We start from the raw sequence: 20,784 nt of genomic DNA on the forward strand, positions 1-20,784 counted from the left end.
TCTGGCACTATCCCCTCCTGATTAAAGCAAATGAACATGCAAATCCTTATTTCTTTCTAGTTCTAAAAGAAGTAAGAGAGATCTGAAGTATAGGTGGAAGAAGTTTGTTACAGTGACTGTCACTAGGTAGGTTCCTTCCTTCCTGGACTAGATCCTACAAGGGGACTAGCAACATGTGAAATCTTTTTGGTTTTAACTCTGAGGAAAGCACAATAACACATCTAAATGATGTATATTAGAAATAATGAAAGACTGGAGATTGCTCAGTGTCCTTCTGTTGTTACTTCCTCCACATCCTTGCAATGTGGCAGAAGATGGTACAGGAGTCTCTAAAGCATACAGCATCTCTAAAACAGAGATGAACATTGTAGTACAAGAGGTTTTATTTAAGGAGTTGTTTTATGTATGGTAATGCACAATTAGCAAAGCAAAATGCAGGTGAAATTTAGAAAGTCTTGAAGGAATCTGAAGGCCTAAGAGATCATACAGTTCTGTGCACTGGGTGTGTAGATCATTACAAAATACTTTCTCATTAGGTCAGATGAAGATGGAGAAAGGAAGGGGACTCTTCTTCCTGTTTCCCAGATAGGGAAAAAAGAAAAAAATAGGGTATTATACAAGGATAGCCTCTGGCAGTACGAGGACCCTTAAGAAAGCCATAAGGTATAAAATGGGAGCTTCTGATCAGCTTAGCAAGGAGTTAGAACAGATTTGCTGAGCTGGCTTTCCCTTCATACAGCGGAGCTGTTCCTGGTAGTATATTACTTCTGTAGCACTTGCTCTTCTGTAATCCAGCAAATTTTCCTTCGTCGTCATCTTCATTTGTGACTGCCCCCAAAGCAATGAACTCCCCTCTACCAAATCTGGGTGAAAGAATACAGTCCAGCATCTTGGTGCTTCTGTTTGCTCTCAGGGTTGCTGTATTACTTCCCTTGAGAATACAAGCTATGTGAAAGCGGCACTAGAGTGCATCACCACTTGATGGCACCAAACAAGTATGAAAGACCATTTAAAATAAATAAAGAAAGAAGGGAAGCAACTCGGCTTTTCTGCACTGTGGCAGGGCACCAATAGAAGTAAGTCATGGTTGCTGTATTAGTAGGATACTCCATAAAGCACACTCAGTATCTAATAAACTTTTCCATTGTTCAGTTTCTTTAACACAGTGTGAGTACTTCAGCACTGTTGTAAATAATGAGCAACAGGGCCTTGTGCAGGAAATTAGTAAACTAAAAATGTATTCTTAGCCCAATGTGCTGACCAGTTTGTGAGCAAGAGAGAGTGTGCGCTTGCTTGGCTAAAAATGTTCTGGTTGCCTTGTGCTGAGGCTGTACACTCATGGTATCTCTTCCAAGTTATAATAATTTTGCAAGTACAAAGCAATGGTTTAATGAAAATCAAGTTTCTGGACTGCATCATTCGAACAATTTTCCAAAATAAGGGGAATTCTAGTACCGTTGCACTGTATGCTGTTAGATTGACAATGACCTTGAATGACCTTCAATTTCAGGACCTCATTGTCTTACAGATACTCCTCTTGTCCTTGTGGGGACAGATGTTCTCAGTTCAATGACTAGAAGGATGACCATATTGATTCTTCAGTAATTAATATTAAAGTGTACCAACAGGGAGCTCCCCCAATACTGTTGTGGATGCTTCTCCTTGTCTTTTCTCAACGCATTATAAGAATCTTGTGCTTCTCAGGTTTTTATTAGTTCTCAGAAAAATGAGTTTCAGCAGCAGACATCTGCAAGATAACATCCTGGTCTTTCCATTAAACACACAGCAATTGCTAGAGGCTTCCTTTATTTAATTCACTCTGAATCCTCTGTTTTCTGTAGTTTTAGATTCCTTCTGTCTTTTCATCTGTCCCTGAACATATTGCCTTGCTTAATTATATCCTGTTTTGTGTTTCATGGAGAAGGAGAAAGGAGGAAGATGTTGATGCTTGTCAAAATGACCAGCAGTCTCCTCTTTTCCCTGATTCCCTTTCAAATAAAAATGTCTGCCACAACTTTTGGTTAGTTTGTCTAGGTTAGCTGTAAAAACAGATACTCTGTTGGCTTCCCTTCTCAGCTAGTAAAATAGAGACAGAGCTCATCCCAACATTATATGGATCAGAAACAATTAAAGATTGCAGCGTACCTCCTTCCGTTTCACTTCCAATTCTTCTACCACATCATGTATTAATGGAAGTGTGTAGTGTTGAGGGATCATGTACACACATATGTATTGCATTCTTGTTGACATGGAGACAGAAGAATTCTGGCACTAGTCCCGTCACTTCACTCCTAGGCAACTGTTTGGTAATTAATTATTAGAATTAACTAGAAAATTCTTTGGCTGCGAAGCTGTTTGCTTTTTATTTGCATAATACCTAGCACACTGGAGACCTGGTCCAAACATAAAGATCTTAATAGTAACATACAGTGATTATATCCGATAGGTCCTGTGGTTGTCCATACACACACACACACTCAAATCAGTGCCTGCCCTACAAAGCTCATACGAAGACTTTTTTAAAAGAGTTTTTGTAACATGCCTCTGAATTTGTGCATATCAATTCAAAAAACTTATGTTGATTGAGGATCAGTGTCATCCTGTTTCTAGACCTTATTGCATCCCTGTTAGGCCTTTTACTGTCCAAGTGCAATTTGATTCTGAAACCTAGAAGCATTTCATTATTACAGTAGGCTGTAGCATTCCCAAGGTGCAGGAGTTATTGGAGTGCTCCCTCTGTGGTGTACTCAAGAGAATAAATACTGCTCTGCAAAAAGGTGAATATTCAAACCCATTAAAACCTTTGGTTTGTTTTTTTTTTTTTTTTTTTAAAATGTTTGCTTCCCTCCTGTGTAACTAATTAGTAGGAAGGATGCCAAAGATTGTATCAAAAGAAAGGCCTAAGTCTTTGAGAGCATCAGTGTCATCTTCTTATAAGACAAGTCAGTTGTTTTCCACTTGTGAAACAATATTAACCATTTAATGAAGTGATTTTAAAAGATGCTGGCAGCTTTATTGCTGGGTGCTGCTGTTGCACTCTGCCCCAACTTTAATGGCTGGTGAAACAATCTGTAGCAATTAGATAATTGTTTCATCAAAATATGATTAAATCTAAATGCCTGTAATTGATGCTTTCTGTAAGCTTTATTGAAACAGGACTTAATGAAAGCAAATACACGTTCTTGCTGTTCCCAATATTTGAACTCCAGAGGGAAGAAAATGGAAAGCAATTGGAGCAACAAAATGGATGTTTGTAATTTAATATTCAAAGCATGTTTTTCTTTTTCTGTTAAATTCTAATTTAATGGGGAGATTTCATCTGCCACTTACAAAACTGTATATTTAGACTTTGTGTAGTTGTTTAGTTCTGCTTTTGGCATGGATGTCTTCTGCATTCTGAAGGCTCTCTAGGCTGCAGTACTTTTCCAGGTTTGGTCATCTGTGTAGCCCTCAGCTGTGGGATGCAATACGCAGAGATTCAGTGAGGAGGAAAGAGAGTTGGTGGCCACATTAATCTGATAAATGTTCTGGAAAGCATGCTCACTCAGATGGAAGAGCCAACCCTGCCTCTAAATGGTGCTGCAGCTTGGCTTGAGGCTGCAAGCGTCTGCACATGAGCCCAGCTCAGTCATCGGCGTTTTCTACAGGAAGTGGCAGTCACTCCTGTGCTGGGGGCTGAGCCCATTTTTCATACATACAATTTGAACTGAGAAAGGTTGCGTGCATCTATTCACCCTGGGCTGTGAAATTCAGCCCAGGACTAAGGCAGCAGCTCCTACCACTGGACTCAATTGGGTTTTTAGTCTTTGCCAAAGGGAAAGTCCCCTATCCTTTCTGTCACCACTTCTCCAAATACAGAGCAAAGTGTATATACCTGAATAACGATGAAATAAAAGAGCCTGAACTTAAAAGTATTTAATTTTACGAATTGATAGAGCACTGGAGTAGGTTGCCTGGGAAGACTGCTGAAGCCATGGCACAAGGTGTCTCAGAACAGGTTAGAGAAACATCTGTTTGGAAAAAGGCAGCTGGTGCGGGGTGGGGGGGCACAGGAGGGCTGTCCAGCAGTTTCCCCTTGCATGAGGCATGCCTCACTGATAAAGCATTTCTAAAGCAAATGAAGCCTGCAGCAGACCAGGGATGGCCTGCGCTGAGGCACAGTGAGTTCTTAAGTGGTTGAAGTTAGACATGAATTAGAGAGGGTGGAAGACACCAGATAACACAAGCCTCAAAGGTTCAGACCCAGCTGAATTTTGGTGTAACTTTGATACTTGCTGATTTCATTGGTCATGGACTGGTGTTGCTCTTTGACTAGATCAGAAGGACAAGGTTAAAAATTAGTACTATAGTGTTTATAGCAATCTCAGTTCGCCTGCATAAATATACCAAGCTATTATTTTATGGTGTTCATCTTTTCAGGGGAAAACCAGTAGGCTTTCTGGAAAGTGAGATGTTTAAAATATTATGCATTTGTGAAAAGGTCAGATTCCCCCTTCGTACACACTATTAAAGTGTATCAAAACTTGTTTCTCTTACTTGAAAGGGCTAGCTGGAGCTCTTTGAAGAGCAATGGTTTACTGCAAAGTCAAATACAGACAGATTTATATTTAAGATCATTGTAGCGTTCGCCACATATCAAGGTGCCGCGATTAGATCACTGGTCGGCCCGGACCAGGGAAAGAGACAGATAACACACACAGTATGAGCGCCAACTTCCGCCTTTTATTGCGCAGTTAATTCCTTTTATACTAACAAGGGTAGGCGGGATTACAGACACATCATAAGGCTGCAACTAACCCTCTAACTTTCCGTGACATCGCAAGATCTTCCGAACACCGAAGCCTACAGATCATGGAAGACGAGGGTTCTGAAACTCATAGTTTGTTAATTACAGAATTTGTTTCTGTGATAACCAAGAGTCGTATTGTCATTTGGACCATTTATCATCCTTTAGGTTTCGGCATAGTCCAAATTGTTGGTACTTGAGAGACTGGACCATCCACAGCTGGATCAGACAGTGCTTAAAATATGGTGCACAAGACAAAGCCTTATACACGTTAAAAAACAAGGTAAGTTTTTACAGTGAAAAGCCACGAATATATTTGGTCAGCTTTTTGAGGTAAGTGTGGCTTACCTGGAATTCCTGTTGCAGCCAGGTCCTGTAGACTGTGGTTTTAAGTTCAGATATTTCTTTGTCAAAACAAAAATTAATGTTGCACTTGAATTTTAAGTAAAGCTCTTTACAGCTTTAATTTCCTCTTCTTTCCCAGGAAGCTTTTTGTTTTTAAACGGTATTGGTGTCCAAAACATGCTAGATGCAGGAGAGGCATAAAAACTTGATAGGCAATGCCCCTCCTGGTCCCGAAGGCTCAGATAAAACACCAACACAAATCCAGTCCATCAAAAGTTAGAAAGCCTACATCACACGAGCCATGCTAATCTCCTTGTGTTGCTTGACTAACTGTCACATTGCAGCAGTGTGCAATGCTATGGTTCTGATCTTTCTGATACCTGCAGCGCTGTGCTTGGGAAGATTTGAACAGCAGATTTTCACACTGATGGATTTTTTTTTTCTTCTTCTTCTCTTCAGGTTCAGTATGGAATTTTCCCAGATAATTTTACATTCAATATTTTGTTGGATTGTTTTATAAAGCAGAAGAAATACGAAGGTAAGAAAATATGTACCAATTATTTATCCCTCGTTGCATGTTCTTATATCTGCAGAGCCTTTCTTTGAACTAAAAACTTTGAGCTGTATTTTCTCTGAAGTCACCTTAAAAACATGTCTTCTCCTTCCTTTAAACTACTTCTTTGCATGTTTATATCTCATTTCTGTTGGGTTTTTATTCATTATATAATTTTGAAACGTGCAGTTCACAGCTTCTACTGTCATTAATCCCATTCTAAATGTAAACCAACTTGTCCAGTTTTTACAAGTCTGAGTTACATGCTGACAACATCGTAGGAGTTATTAGTGACAATTTGAGTGTTATAAGAATCGAAATGCATGTTGGTAGAGTTCATCTTACCTACATTTAGCTATTCAAAAAGCTACATGTCTAAACTGTTTGTCTAGATTTTCTGTCACTGGAGAGAGCCAGCATGCTGAATTGCCATGTTGAGGTGCCTGTCTTTCACAATTGATTGTTTAAGTGTTGACATTAATAATCATGTCATGTTTGATTACAGATATTTAAGATTTTCATTTCCCTGCCGGTTTTCTGGTACTGTAGACTTACAGTGAGCTTTTCTTTGGATCAACCTCTTGTAAAACAAATAACTGAAAGGGACAGTACAATTGCAGGACTTGTATATAGCTTTTATCACAAAGGTTTTGCGAAATGACAAATTAATACATATATTTATTTTATTTTGATAGCCCCCTTATCTGTGAATTCCCCCTTATTCCATTCATATCTCTTTTCTGTGACAGGCTCAAGGCCTTTTGTTTAATAAAATGTCCTTCCTGACAGGGAGTGTCACTGGAACTCCCTCTGGAGCTCCTCCAGAGCACTGTTTGCTGAATACAGTGAGTGCAGTGGGTGACCTGTGACAACATTTCTGCTCCGTTGTACTGTCCTATCACCTTAAGGGCAGTGAATTTAAGTCAGTCTTCTCTTGTTTGTAATCTAAACACAAGAACAAAGTCGTCATTTTTAGAGATTTTTTTAAAAAATGTTGATGATTGAAGGGCTGAGCAAAGAAGAGCCAATTGAAGAGTGTAGAGCTGAGTTTGGAAAGCTCCTTTGCTGTGGTCTCATGCTATTTAACCCATTCTTCCCTCTTGCAGTGTGTTTGAATAACCCAAGTGAGTAAGACAAATTCTATACTACTAGTCATAATAAATCTTTAACTTTCCCACTAGCTACTTCAAAACATATTACAGCAGTAAAGCATCAGTGAACGTGAGTGGGTGCGAAAGGGAACTGTTGAAATCTGCACTTGCTGATTACGTATTGTTTTCCTCCTTAGATGCTATGTCAGTAGTAACAGAGATCATGCTGCAAGAAAGTTTTGATGACTTCTCAACACAGCTTCTTTCTCTCTATGTTTCATACCAGTACTTGGCAACCAAGTCTGAATATACGGTAAGCTGACCACACTCAAAATGATACACAAAGCCTCCGTTTCTAAGTGTCATGATGCAGTCAGTTGGGCATTCAGTCTTGAATATATTCTATTTCCCCTAAGTTTACCTGGAAAAAAGAAATACTCTTTTTTTTTTTTCATTATTATTACAACTGCAGAAGAAAGAAAAAAGAGGCAACAAAATACGAAAGCCATCAAATAACTTGTCACCTCTTTTACTCCTTTGTCTGAAAGGGAAGGTGTGTTGGGATTTTCAGATGTAATGCGTGCCCATTGTAAGGTTATGAAATGACATTTCAGTTCAGTTCAGGGAGGGGTCTATCAGTTAACACATAAAACCTGTGTCACCTATTGTATAGGACCCTGTTAAGGTGAGTATTCCTCACCATTAGAGCTTGGTAATGATGATGTTGCAGAATTATAAAGCATTTTCACTAGGATTTTTACTATCCCATTTGGCTTTGGGTGTATTGTTTCTAGTATGTATTTGTTTTAAAACTAAATTTTTTACATTTCTCCTGTCTCCAAGGATTAGGGGTTTCTTATTCACGTCTTGCTTGCTTAAGGCCAACAGGATAGTTCAGGCTCTTGGAAGAGGCATTATTCTACCTTTGCAGAAGGGTCTCAGTTAGGTATCAGCAAAGGGCCCTGCCATGTCCATCACTTCAGGCAGCTGCTTTTCATGTAGTTTGGCACAAGCCTTCAATAGCATGTTATCCATAAGGAAAATGCTTGAGGCCTCCATTTGTCTTACATGAAGCATCTTCCAAAATGCATATTACAGGTGCCTTAAGGTTTTACTCAATTGGATTGTAATTTCAGTTTTCACTGTAGAAAACAGATGTGCATTTGCCCTGTTCTGTATTATTCTTCATTCCCCAGGAGTCAAGTATGCTTGATCACTTGTATACGAAAAGCAGAGGGACCAAAATATGATTTTCCCTTTGTGTTTGTCCACGTTTGTGTATCCTCAGTGCAAAGACAAGCACTTGTCAGTATGTGTAGCATTTTCATGAAAGCTGAATATGCAAGCAAGGGTGGTATGGTCATATGACATACCTAAGCGCAAGTGTATTTATATAGCTGTAACTTATTTAATATGCATTTTGAAATAACCCCATCCAAAGACAGCAGTAAGCCATATTTTTGTATGTATACACCATACAGAGTACCACTGAACACCTCATAATGCTCAGTACCAATTTTCTGTGTTTGATTTAAGAAGTGGGGATAGACAGAGTTATGAGATCTGCTCAGCTGCTCCTAAAAATCCCATTCCCTTTTCCCAAGGTGTGAGACAGGTCAGCCAGTGTCCTGTTGCAGACAGGCCCTTGACCATAGCTTAGGGTCCAGCAGCCTGATGAAATGTTTTTTAACTTTGAGAGCTGAATCTTGGGCAATCTAACTGTGTTAGTCCTTACTGTGTGTAGCATTGGTGATAGAAAGCTTCCATTTTTCTGCTGTTGTAAACACCACTGAAAGCCTAAGTGGTCTTGGCTCTCCCCAGAAAGTTTCCTACTTGACTGCTGCAGACAATCAGTATAATTGATACCTTCCACTGCAAAGGTGTTAACTTTAAGTTCTTGCAGTTCCTCCAGCTCTTGGAGCCAAATGGGCTAGCTCCCAAAGAACCTAGACCACTAAAAGCCCTGTTTTTTCTGGTTACATTTGATTTTCCTGTAACATTCAGCTGGAGTGCTGAATTCAGCACAAAACAGCCCTGTCTCCTTGTATCCCTTTTCTGGGTCAGGCAAATACCTTGCCTGGCTGTCAGGTGACAGTATTTTGTGTCAGACAATAACATGCAAATTCTTGTAGCACCTGAATGGAGACACAAAAAAATGCCATACCTTGAAAAGACATCTCTAAATAATGCATTAAACCAGAAGGTAGAACCTTTGTGCCTTTTAAGACTCAGTGTACCTCAGGGAATTTTTCAGAAAGCTTCTTCCTTTCTCCAGGGGTGGCTTTTTTCAGGTCATAAGGTAATAAACAAGACACTGAAGTACCGTGCCACAAACCCCATGTGTTACAGTCAGAATTCCTCCAATCTGTTACCTTTTATAGCTTCCTTTTCCTCATTTTCTTAGCAATGGGAGTTGTTCACCTCCTTTCACTTGCAGTAAAGAGACATTTATCATTGATGTTTGTGCTTCTCTGGTCTTGAAAAATTACTGTACTATCCCATAGCAAAATAAAATTTACAGTACTCTTGTGGTTTTAATGTACTTACTGATTGGGTGCCCTTCTTTAGCCATCACTGGTGGTCTCGCTCAGACATCTGGTACTTCTCTCTAGCTGGAGAGATAGCTGTACTTTTAATCCTCGGGCATACAGTGGTCTTGGTGAGTTGCATATGTTCTTTTCACAGTGCAGATTTTGGACACAGAGCAACGCATTAGCAGCATATTCTTCTCTCAGCATTTTCCTATTCCAGTGAGGGATAGTGGAGCATGTATCTTACCACATACTTAAAAGAAGGCTGCTCTAGTACAGATGCCGTGTAATTCTTTTCTTCAGCAATGTTAGCCTGAAGCATGTGGTAGGACATACAGGGCAGAGACAGAGCCAGTGTAAATCAGTGCAACCCTCTGTCCTGAAGGAGGTGCACTGATTGACTTCCATGGAAAATCTCAACCACTCACATTTTACCGTCTTCTGGAAAGAGAGGTGTTCCTCAGTATAATGTGTACTATTCCTCAGGATATACATACTGTAACTCTGAACACTAGACATGTTTAATGATTCTTTACTTTATTGCCAAGACATCTGATGAAAGCCACGTGTGCTGTCTTTGGCTGCTGCCGTTTTATGTTTGTGTTTGTCAAGGAACGCTTACTTAGTTTACATTATTTGCAGTGGGAAGAGGAGAGAAATCTTGGAGCATCGCTAGTGCTTACAGGTCTAAAGCAAACAAACACTGTGGGTTTTAGCTCCCAGCTGTATGGCTATGCATTCCTTGGTAAGTTTTACCTCCCTTTCAGTCATCTTTTCTCTCTTGTCTTCAGTGGCTGAATTAAATTGGCATCTTTGCTTTATTAAAATGTAATCAAGGAGAAGGCTAAGAAAAAAAAAGGCAAAAATAGCAGAAGGAACAATTTCAGAGTTAAGACCAAACCTGTTTTGTAAGCCTGGAGGGTAGTACTGATTTGAATGGTATGCCCTTTATCAGACAGCTTCAGAACCTCTTTTAGGGCTCCCTGCAGGTTCAGATTGGCAGCTGAAAGAAAGAAGATGTTCTTAAAGAACAGTAGAGTTGGTTTGTTTGTGGACCAACAAATGTAAAAAAAAAAAAAAAAGTACCGAGTTCCTTCAGACAAATTTAAGGTTGTGGATAATAGACTCTTTTTCTAGTTAGTGAGCTTCTTAAAATAATCCTTAAACCTCAAGAAGTTTGGAGAACATAGCCTGAAAAACACTATGTTTAGAACATTTACTACTCACTGTAAAGGTAATGTCTCTGTTGTGAACAATGGATAGCAGTGCCTTTATCCTGTATCTGTTAAGGAGTCTTCACTGCTAATGATATGCTACATTATTAAAGACCAGTTAGATCAGAGTATATCCAGAATTGGAGGGAAGGGGAAGGGGGAATTAGGTAAGTAATTCTTGAATTTCCTCTAACCTTTAGAGGAATATAGTGCAAATAGGTTTTGTCCTTCTCTACAGTACGATTATTTACTTGAAAGTAATTATTTAATTTAAAATTTATGATTATGTAGTTGTTCCATTACTGCATTGTATTTTTATTCTAGAATTTATTGAGGGTAATAAAAAGTGGACTTGTTCTTAAAATGTGGCTTCAAAATACGATGTGTAGTGGCAGAGTTAGGATGCTGATTTGGATTTATCATGACTGTAAGACAAAAAACTAATTTTCAGTCAAAAAGGGGGGTAAATGTGAAAATTAATTTGAAAGCAGGATTCTCCATAGAGCTATGGTTTGCTGTTCAGTGGAGATACTGATACAAATAGGGACTTTGCCATCCAGCTGGCATTCAGTTTGGAGTGTTTTTTGTGTCATATAGATTGGTTGAGTAGTGGCTGTATTTCAAAAATGCACTTCACTGTTGTCTGTGAGCAGTAGTGCTTGTTCCATGACATTGACATTCAGTAGATCAAAAGCTATTTACTGTTATGTCACGTATTCCACAGTCTTGCCAACACTAATAGAACCGACCTCTGAGAGAGTGAAAGATGTCTACCGGCACAGAGTGGCCTCAAGCACCTCAGCTATTTTAATTTAGCCATAGTCCATGAGCTTTGTCTGTGCACTTATTACCTTGCCTTTCCTAAACTGTTCTCTTCCATGTAAAGAAGAGTAAGGTGTGTTTCAAAGTTTTGTGTCATTATAGCCAGAGTGCAAATTAGATTGAGAGCTTGGATACAACTCTTGTACGCTACACTGAAGTGGTGTTATTTGTTACATTGACAATGACAAAATCAAAACCTTAGAGTGACAATCACAGTAAATTAGTACTCAGAAACTGCAACATGATGTACATTTCCTCTGTTATGCTGGAGTTTCATGTTCAGTGATGCTGTGCATCAAAGGTCCTGCTACAGTCAGTGAAGAGCTTGTTGCACAGAATGTCCTAAATCAAGAAGAAAATTTTCATTTTGGCAGGTCTCCCATATTTCCTCTCAGGAAGCTCCAGCAGAAATAGGGGTACTAAGCTGTATGGTTAGCCAGAGAGTGTACTGTAAATACTGTACAGTCTGGCCATGACACTTGTGTGAGTAGACCATAAAGGCCACAGAAGTGAGTCCAGAGCCTCAGATTTAGTGCATGCATGCTGCACAGTCAGTCCCTGAAGGCTAAGGAGACATTTGTCTGAGATCTCAAGACATCCTCCTCAGAGCTGCTGTTATAACTGCCAGACAGCGAGAAAACCTGACCACTTTTCCTCTTTTCAATCTGGACAAAATTTCTAGGTGAGGGGAGAGGGTACATGTAATAGCCGTGAAGTTGGGCAAAAAGAAGGCACCTTAATAAAATAAGGTAATAGCAGTTCTGTCAGAGTAGCTTTGTAGAAGAGTGTGTTGTCTTTACTACAAAAGCCAAGACACTTGCTGTCACTTCTAAAAAACCGAGCCAATCCATAAGGATTCCGTTAAGACTCAAGTGCTGGAGTACTAATGCTAAAGTATTTTTTTATCACAGGGAAAGTGGAGCTGAATAAAGGGCTAAGAGCTGTATACAATCTAATGCCACTGATGTGGACACCTGGATACTTGAATAGAGCCTTGCAAGTAATGGAGAATGTGGCTTCATTTTCAGGGGACAGCAAAATCTGCAAGGAAGCTGTAAGTATGAAGGCTATAACCTGATGAACAGAGGGAATTTCATACAAGCCAAATTCCAGTAAAACCAGTGAATTCTGTGCCTTGCTAATGAGAAGAGGCTCAGCAATATTTCACAGGTCCTTAGAAGACAGGAGAAGTAGTAAAGTTTAGAACAGAACCACTGTTGATAACCACTGTTGTTCAGTTGATAAGCCAGTGATCCTATCTACTGGCATGTCCTTAGGAATGAGTGTCTGTTATTGCCACAAATCATTTAAGCATGTTTTCTAAGCCTTCCCCTCCCTATAGAGACACCTGGGTCTCTGTCACAGGAAGCACATGTCTGTGGGGATGGGAAGACACCTTTGTTTCCCAAGCTTTTGAACTCAGAGACATGACTTCATAGCTGTGAGGATGAAACATCAAATCTTGTTCCTCTCCTGGCTAATTCCATGTATTCTGTGCCCTCTGAGATGATGTCCTGAGGGATATTGGTCCAAAAACGGTACAGAGTGATTTCTAGAAGGATTGTAGTGCCCCCAGTTGGGGAGGATGGATAGATTCAGTCCATTTGTGAGGTCAGCACTGACTAAGGGACTTGGGGCTTAGGAGTGCTGTGGGGCATCAGGCTGATCCTGGAATCAGACAGCTTAGGAGGAGTAACTTGGGAAACCACCACTACATGGGCTGGAGCATAGAAACAGCACTGAGGTCTCAGCTCCTCTCCTTGGTACTCTTTCTGGAAGGTGTCTCTGGTGATGGGAATCTCCCTTTTGCTAGCACCACTACTAGGCTTGTAGTTTCTGCATTTCCCTTGACAAACAAAGGCCAGGGCACTGCTCAGCAGGTTCCCCTATGTATTGCTTCATGCTCGGAAGCAGCTCTGTGTAATACTGGACATGGCAAGGAAGGAAGTGTCACATCTGCAACCTCCACCATTTTGAGTTATCTCTTCAGGTGTGTGGCTTTGGGGATATGTTCCTTAATCCAAGTCTGAAGAACTCAGCCTAATACACTTGTGATTCTTCCTGCTTACAAACCCTAGACAAATTAAGGAAGTCCTCAGCTTGCTCTGGGTCGTAGATGAACATCCTAGTGTTGAAACAAGGCTGTATCTGTCTGTGGTACAACAGGTGCATAGAAGATCCGATCCTTCTGTGTACGGATACTGTAAAAAATAGTAAATGCTAGTAATACCTGGCAATGCTTTCTTTGCAGAGACACTTTTTAGTTTGTTCAGTGAACAACTAAGAACTTATAAGGTTATTACTGGTTACTCACTAATGTTGCAAGTGTCTCTGTACAAACCCAGTAGTAGAGCCCAAAAAGCAATGACTCTGAGAGCCACACAGAAACTCCCCTGAAGGGATACTTGGCCTCATTTGGATTTTAGGTAGCAGTATATAAACAACAGTGCAAGTCACATAAGTTTCACCAAGCTGAGGACCAAGATCAGGCCTGGATGGTTTGTTGTTATCAAAATAATTTTTCTCTAATGCATTTTTGTGACCCCAATGCAGAAGGGAAAACAAGGAAAATATGTTGGTCGATATCCTTATGTGGTGTGAAGTAATTACAGTGTATTGATTTGTATCATCTGGCCTTTTCTACCTAAATGCTCATTAAGATTTTCCTATTAAAATCCATACAAGATCTTTTTAATTACTATTTCCAACTAAAATGCAGTATTCCTAAGGGTGAAGGACTAAGAGCACTGACCAGGTCAATATTGGGGTCAGTCAGCTTCCACTGAATTCAGCAGCAGATATGATGGAAACAACCTCAAGTGCCATAAATCCTTTTTTCCTGTAGTATCCTGGGCCTCTCTTGGGCAGGACCGTTACGCATTTCTCATAAATCCATATCACAGCACTGAGAAGTACAGGCCGTGTTATAAATCATTGTCCTTGCATGCCTGCACAGAGTTACTTGATAAAGACATAGCCCTGGTTTTGTGAACTTGGTTCTCTTCCAAAATGTAGTATTTTCTGGCTGAATAAATTTCATTATCCAAAAGGGAAGTTTTCAAATTAACTTTTTTAACTGTGGAGTTTTGGTGTAAACATTTTCAAGTGATTTGCCCAATCATTATCAGTCACCAACTTTTCTTTCAGGCTTTAACCTTAATCCACTTCTGGCTAGAAGGGTGTCTGATTTTCTCTCTGCCATGACTATCTTGACAACGTAATAGAAATACTGTTTTAGTATTGCACTATGTTGTTAACTGTGAACAAGCAAGACAAGTTTTGTTTTTTTCAGTTGCCTGAGAAAGTCTCTTAATGAGTGTATTTTGAAGCACAGTTATTATTTTACTGCTTACTTCATCCTGTTTTTCAGTACTGCTAGTTTAAAGATTACATTTCAGTGCCAAGAATGTTATTTCGTATAAGACTAACTTTTATTCCTTTAGCATTATATTCTTGGCCTTTAGCAAGCATATATTCCTTTAGCAAGTTATATTCCTTTAGCATTGTATGCTAGGAAGATGAAACCGTAAGTATCAAAATCCCTTTTGCTTGGAGAAAACATCACAGATTCAAAGGTTACACAGAGTTATTTCATCCTACTGATAAACATTCAGAATTAGGATTCATGAAAGGATAACTGCTCTTTGCATTTGTGAAAGCTGAACTTTAAAATGCAGGCAACCTGCATCCAATAATTCCAGTTATGGAGACTATGTTATTCCCAAAACAGCAGCAGCATCCATATAGCAGTTCCATGTTTTGTATCAATAATACATACAGAGATGATTTACCAAGTCCTTTAGTGAAGCTAATGTGTTCATTTGATACAACTGCAATTAGATTAGGAGAGGATGGTTCTCTTACTACCTCAAAAGACAAAAGCATGAAGAGAACAGAGGTGTCACAGATGAAAAATACACCTATACCAATGTATTATATGCCTACATTACCATTTTTCCTGTTAAATTATCGAACTAATGATAGGAATGAATGTTCTTGTTGCAGAACAGGTGATTTCCCTGCTTCTTTTCACCAAAGAGGTATTGAGATGATCTGTTAGAGATTATATTGGTCAAACATTCCATAATAATACTTTATTTAGATGTATCTGTGATTGTGTATCATGCTAGTGCTGTTATCACTGTGACTACCATTTAGCATTAGTATTTATGGCCAGATATCAGGCCAAGAGGACACATTAGCCTAATGCCTGACAGCTGTGCAAATACCAGTCAGCATCTGAGTCATGGGGAGTTTTACTGTTGGCAGGGATTGGTGGAGTTGTTCTGTTGCAGAGTTTTAATGTCCAGCCTCAAAGGTCCAAAAGTACAGTATAAAATTCTTCCAAGAATAAGTCCCATTTCCTTTAAGAATTTGGTTTTCTTTTTATTATACACAGAAGTCATCTCAAAATACATTGTAACTGATGAAGTTGTTTGTAAACGTGACAGCAGTGTTACTCCGATTATATTTCTAAACTGTTTATGCTAACAAAGACAAATGTGATTGTTCAGATTGATGCTCTGGAGACCATTTTGCAGTCTGTCCTTGAAGCAAAACCTGGTCCAGAATCAGCTGAAGTCAAGGAATTAGAGCAGAAGTCACGGTTTGCAGAATCAGAAGAAACAGAGCAGTCTAAAGCACCTGAGTACTACAGCCGATTCAAGGTAAGAGGGTTTCATTTATCTAAATATTCTAAGCTGTAGTAGATCTCCATAATATATACTAGAAAATATATTATTCTGACTTATTATGGCTAGTAGACTGACACCCCTTCAGGGCATCAGGGGTCCTACCTGGCATTTTTCAAACTGATGTCACCTTGTATTTTCAATTCTTCAAACAGGAAGCAGCAGCTTACAAAGACATAAATGCTCAAGGCCACTTGTCTTTTGTCTGCTGGGATTTTATCTTCACTTTTCATACATCAAAATGATAAATCCAATCCTGTTTGCGAAAGTGGTATGTCATTAGAGATCCATTATCTGACCTTGTGTGGGCTCTTGCTCATTAAAATAAATTGTAATAGGCATGAGACCATCCTGAATTTATTGTCCATTTGTGTTGATTAAGTAGGAACATTGCATCCTATACTTTCAGTCTGGGGAGTTAAGTAAGGCCTGTATTGCCTCCTTTTTATCTTTAGGTCGTCATGCTGATGATAACTATGAAACACAAACAGTTGTTCATTAGGGCACAGCTATATAATGAGTGCATTTTATTTGCTCTCATAGCTATATAATGAGTTCATTTTATTTTATCATCCCTGATTTGTGCTGTGGTAAAAATCAAATACCCCAGGTTGAAACTAATCTGGCTTATAGTTCCAGGAGCCGTACTCTTTCCATAGCCCATCACTTTTCATTGTCGTTGTCATGACCTTGGACAGTTACTCTGGATACAGACCATTGTTGTTCTAAAGAAATTTCAGAAGTTAAAAGACTAGTATCCAATGGTTTCACCTCACATACACACACCTTTGCTTTCTTTAATTTTTATTTGCATAAATTATTTGCCACTAATCTTTAGATACTAAAATTGCTTTGTAGACACTTAGAACTTTAATTAAAAAGTTTTTGGGAATCAGTGGGTGCTCAGCATGTGATAATTAGTGCCTGGATGAATTACAGTGAATTAGGTAAACACAAGTGCCCTTTGAAGGAGGGAGTGAGGCATTTTTATGAGTCTGTCATTGTCTAGCTGTTGTCTAGCCTTGAAGAAAATTATGCAGTTTGCTCAAAACAAGGCCTAGATGTCAAATTGGGGACAGTTTAATGCCAAGAGGGTGGTTTTCTTCTCACCTCAACCTTTCCACAAGTTCCATAATTAACCCCAGTTCAGGCATTCCTTGGTGTGGCAGTGAGTGCCCTGACTTTGAGCCAACAAACTGCAGTCCCAACGCTTAGCTCTAAGCTCTCGCCAGAAGAGTCTGACTCTAAGAAAGGCATAGCCCTCCTGAAGTCTAGGCATCCAACAGTAATTTATATGTAAATAACCCACAATTTCTGGTTGTCTGGATGAGAAAATGAACTCTCAAGTCAGAATGCCATTTCAGCTGAGCCTGAAAGAGCTCTCAGACTCTTCTCTCAAATCCATCAGGCCAGCACCAGCCAGTCTTCCCAGCTGAACCCCTGGACACTTGTGGGCATAGTTCACAGAGCAGAGAAGTTCACTAGAAATCCATACAAGCTTGAGGGAGGGTGGCAGCTCTGAAGCAACCTGGTGATGTTGGCATTCACAGCTGCTGTCCCAGCACAGATCATCTGCTTTTCATGTGATGTAAACCCAACACAGGATTTGCACTTCTGCTGCTGAAAACACTTTGTGCTTTATCCAGTCCTGCATTAGCCAGCATGTCCCAGTCTTTCACCTTGAGCTCAAAACCAATTGCTTATGTCTCCTGCTTGCTCAGTTCTTCCACAAATCATACACCTGGCTGTGTGAGGAAAAGCGTGTGGATTTGCTGCAGACATACAGTTCCTGTCTAGAACTGTAGCTTGTTCTGCATGGCTTTTATACACATACTTGGACTTCATGTCTCATACCAACCTTCAGAACAACGATTTGTGAAAGTACCTAGAAAAGCCATGTCAGCCTAACAGATACTGTGTGTGAGAAGCAGCACATCCTTCGCTTCCACTAAAACAAACAGGACTTGAGGGCATTTAGCTCTTCCCAGGTAAAGCCGTTAGAGCTGTAACTTAGACTCTCTGTCTGATACTGTCATTCATGTTGTAATTACCTGTTCTCAGGCCTCATATGCTGAGGCTCACAGTGTTCCTCAGGCAATTCCTTCTGTCTGTGTCAATGATCAGTGGGCAAGCGTTAGTCACGTAAATGCTGGCAACACCCTGTCTAAAAGCAATGCTCCTTCTCTAACTGTCTGCATGCAGAGCCCTGGAGACTGCTTATAAAAATCAATGATTTAGCCACTTAAGAATGTGCCCTTTTGGTACCTGCAGGACATAGAGCCTGCTGCTTTCCTAAACTAGTTTTACTAATGTGTCTCAGCAGAGCAGGGAAGATTCCAGGAGTTCAGTGATACCAGCAGTGGCTTAGGAGAGAAGTTGTGCTAGTTTCCAGTTTGTGCCTTTCTATAGTTCAATTTCATACTGCTTAGGTTCAGTGCATAAACCCCTTTTTCAGTACATCCTTGGTAGCGCTTAGTAGGGAGAGTCTGAAGGATCTAAACCAGTTATGTTTAAACTGAATATCTAATCTGTAAACATGCGTATAGTTGTCAGGTTCCTTCCCCAGACCCAAGCTGTATGGTCTCTTCATGTTTCTCACTGATGCATTGTATACATACTGACATCTCAAACAAAACAGATTAATACTTCTAAATATTACTTGAGTATTGTTTTAGTCCATTAGCTTCAAAGCCGTTGGGTTTGTTTTCATTTTTTATCATAAAATGAGAAGTCAAACAGCCAAATACCCAAGCCTCTCAGACCTACATGCATAGCATTTCAAAGAGTCTGTCTGCTCTCTGTCCAGTTCAAACCTTCGAGGGTCTGGCAAAACACAGCAAAGCCAGTAGTTGTGTTGGCTAAGGCAGAGAGAAGTAGGGAGGCCTCAGAGGGGATATCAGAGTTTCCTGCATAAGAACAAGGTAGAGCCTCAAGACAGGAGCTGAGGGGCAGTGCCTTTGCAGGTTATTGCCAGTGTGGGTCGGGGTCAGAGGAACACTGTGCGCCCGCAGCACAGTGCATAACCTTCCAGTCATAACTGGAAGTAGAAGTCCGGATATCTGCATGGCCCCAGAATTGCCATTTTGTTTGGAGGTGAATGATCCCCATGTCTTCTTTCCATCATCCTGCAATGCAAAACAATAGGCTTTATTCAAAGGGCCTGGGAAAGCAGCATGGATGTACCTTACCTTTCTTTAGGACATGTACTTACTTTAAACATTTCTGCAAGTGTTGGGCTCAGTAAAATGTTCTATTTAAAAAGAAGAGTCAGGAAAATGCGTTGCTATCTACTGAGTGAGCAAGGGGTAAAGAATCTGCCAGTGCCATGTCATCTTTCTCCTCTAGGAGACTCCTCCTTGGTTGTGTATCTGCACTTTTAAGGCAATTAATCAGATTGTTAGTGAGCCATCAGGCTAAAGATTCCAGAAAGCCAGAAATAGTATCACTGGATGATTCATCATCTTAAGTGAATTAACATTTTTATGCTGCATGAAATCTAGATAAGTAAAGCTCAAGAAAGAAATACTGCACAGTTTCTTACTGAAGCTCTGCTCTTAGTTTCAGTGTAGAATATCCTTGAAAAAATATCCCTTGCTTTAGTGCTATTGTACAGTCTGTGTAAGCATAGTCAAGCATCAGATCACAGTAACTGTTGGGAAGAAAAATCATGGGAGTTACTTAGTATGCCATTAGCAAGAGAGCATTTAAAGTGATGTGCATCTGTTGAGAGGGATACTAATGCAGGCAGTGTGGAGCAAATTGTTCAATCGGTTTTGAGGTAAGGTGTTTAGGTTATATTTCTTATAGTTGACTGGTCAGCTGATCTTTCTTAATACCAGATAACTGAACTTGGAAAAATAAAGATAATTTCAATGGTTAATAAAAATGAAACTTCATTGTTTTAGATTTATTGCTCAAAAAAATTATTCTAGAGGTTAGAATTTCAAAAAATGGTACCAGCTACTACAGTTGAAACACTTTGCCTGTATGGCCTGCCTAATAGTTAGATTCAAACAGCAATGTATTGGTTGTTAATAGTGGCGTGTTTTGTGGCTGACTATTTTGTGACTGACTGGCTCTCTCATTCTCACTCCCCACCGATTCCCTTTTTATGACAGGAGCTGTGCTCTAAGCTGCATTCACTTGACAAGGTTGAATCTGAAAGCCTGTTAACCCTGACCACCCAACTTGTCAAGGAAGAGCTGCCAGCATGTGAAGTGGAAGACATTGCAAAACATGAGCAGAAGCTAAAGGAGTGGGAACAAGAACAAGCACTTCTCATTGAGAGAGAAAGGGAATTGAGAGAAAAGGCTAAGCAGGAAATGGAAGCTAGGAAGCTAGCTGAAGCATCTGCTTAGCACTGGAACTCAAAGACTACCGTAGTGGTACGCATTCCTCTGTTGTTGAACTGAAATGCTCACCATTATTAATATTTCACTTCAATCCTGCTGCAAGCGTGACTATATGTGACTCCTATATGCAAATTAAACTTTTCCCATTTTGCCTGTTTGCTGAAGTAAAGCACGTGTGGTTTAGAAGTCTTCACCCGGTATATGATATATTTTCCTCCTGCCATGAGCCAAGCAGTGGGTGGGGTGGAGACAACACAAAGAAACAAAGGCATAAGAAGAAGCTTGCCTGTGATGAAAGGTGTAGAGGGTGGAAGGAACAAAAGAAGAGGGAAGAATTTCAAACACAAGTTGTTTCAGTAGGGGTTTGTCACAGGAAAGAATACCTTGGTTACTCTGAAC

General features: G+C 39.9%; 1 protein-coding gene across 3 annotated transcripts in view; it reads left to right on the forward strand.

Moving 5' to 3' along the window:
* Positions 1-20,554, forward strand: part of MRPS27 (mitochondrial ribosomal protein S27) — a 47,851-nt gene extending 27,297 nt beyond the window's left edge. For 2 of the 3 annotated variants that reach the window (XM_069776644.1, XM_069776646.1), the window contains 7 exons: positions 4,955-5,069; positions 5,591-5,669; positions 6,973-7,088; positions 9,949-10,051; positions 12,254-12,396; positions 15,857-16,009; positions 20,152-20,554. In XM_069776644.1, the coding sequence (XP_069632745.1) occupies positions 4,955-5,069; positions 5,591-5,669; positions 6,973-7,088; positions 9,949-10,051; positions 12,254-12,396; positions 15,857-16,009; positions 20,152-20,391 (949 nt within the window). In that variant the 3' untranslated portion in view covers positions 20,392-20,554. The remainder of the gene's footprint in view (positions 1-4,954; positions 5,070-5,590; positions 5,670-6,972; positions 7,089-9,948; positions 10,052-12,253; positions 12,397-15,856; positions 16,010-20,151) is intronic. The other variant, XM_069776647.1, reaches the window with a different exon arrangement.
* The last annotated feature ends 230 nt before the right edge of the window (positions 20,555-20,784 follow it).

The sequence above is a fragment of the Haliaeetus albicilla genome, chromosome Z (genome assembly GCF_947461875.1).
Source record: "Haliaeetus albicilla chromosome Z, bHalAlb1.1, whole genome shotgun sequence".
Taxonomy (NCBI): domain Eukaryota; kingdom Metazoa; phylum Chordata; class Aves; order Accipitriformes; family Accipitridae; genus Haliaeetus; species Haliaeetus albicilla.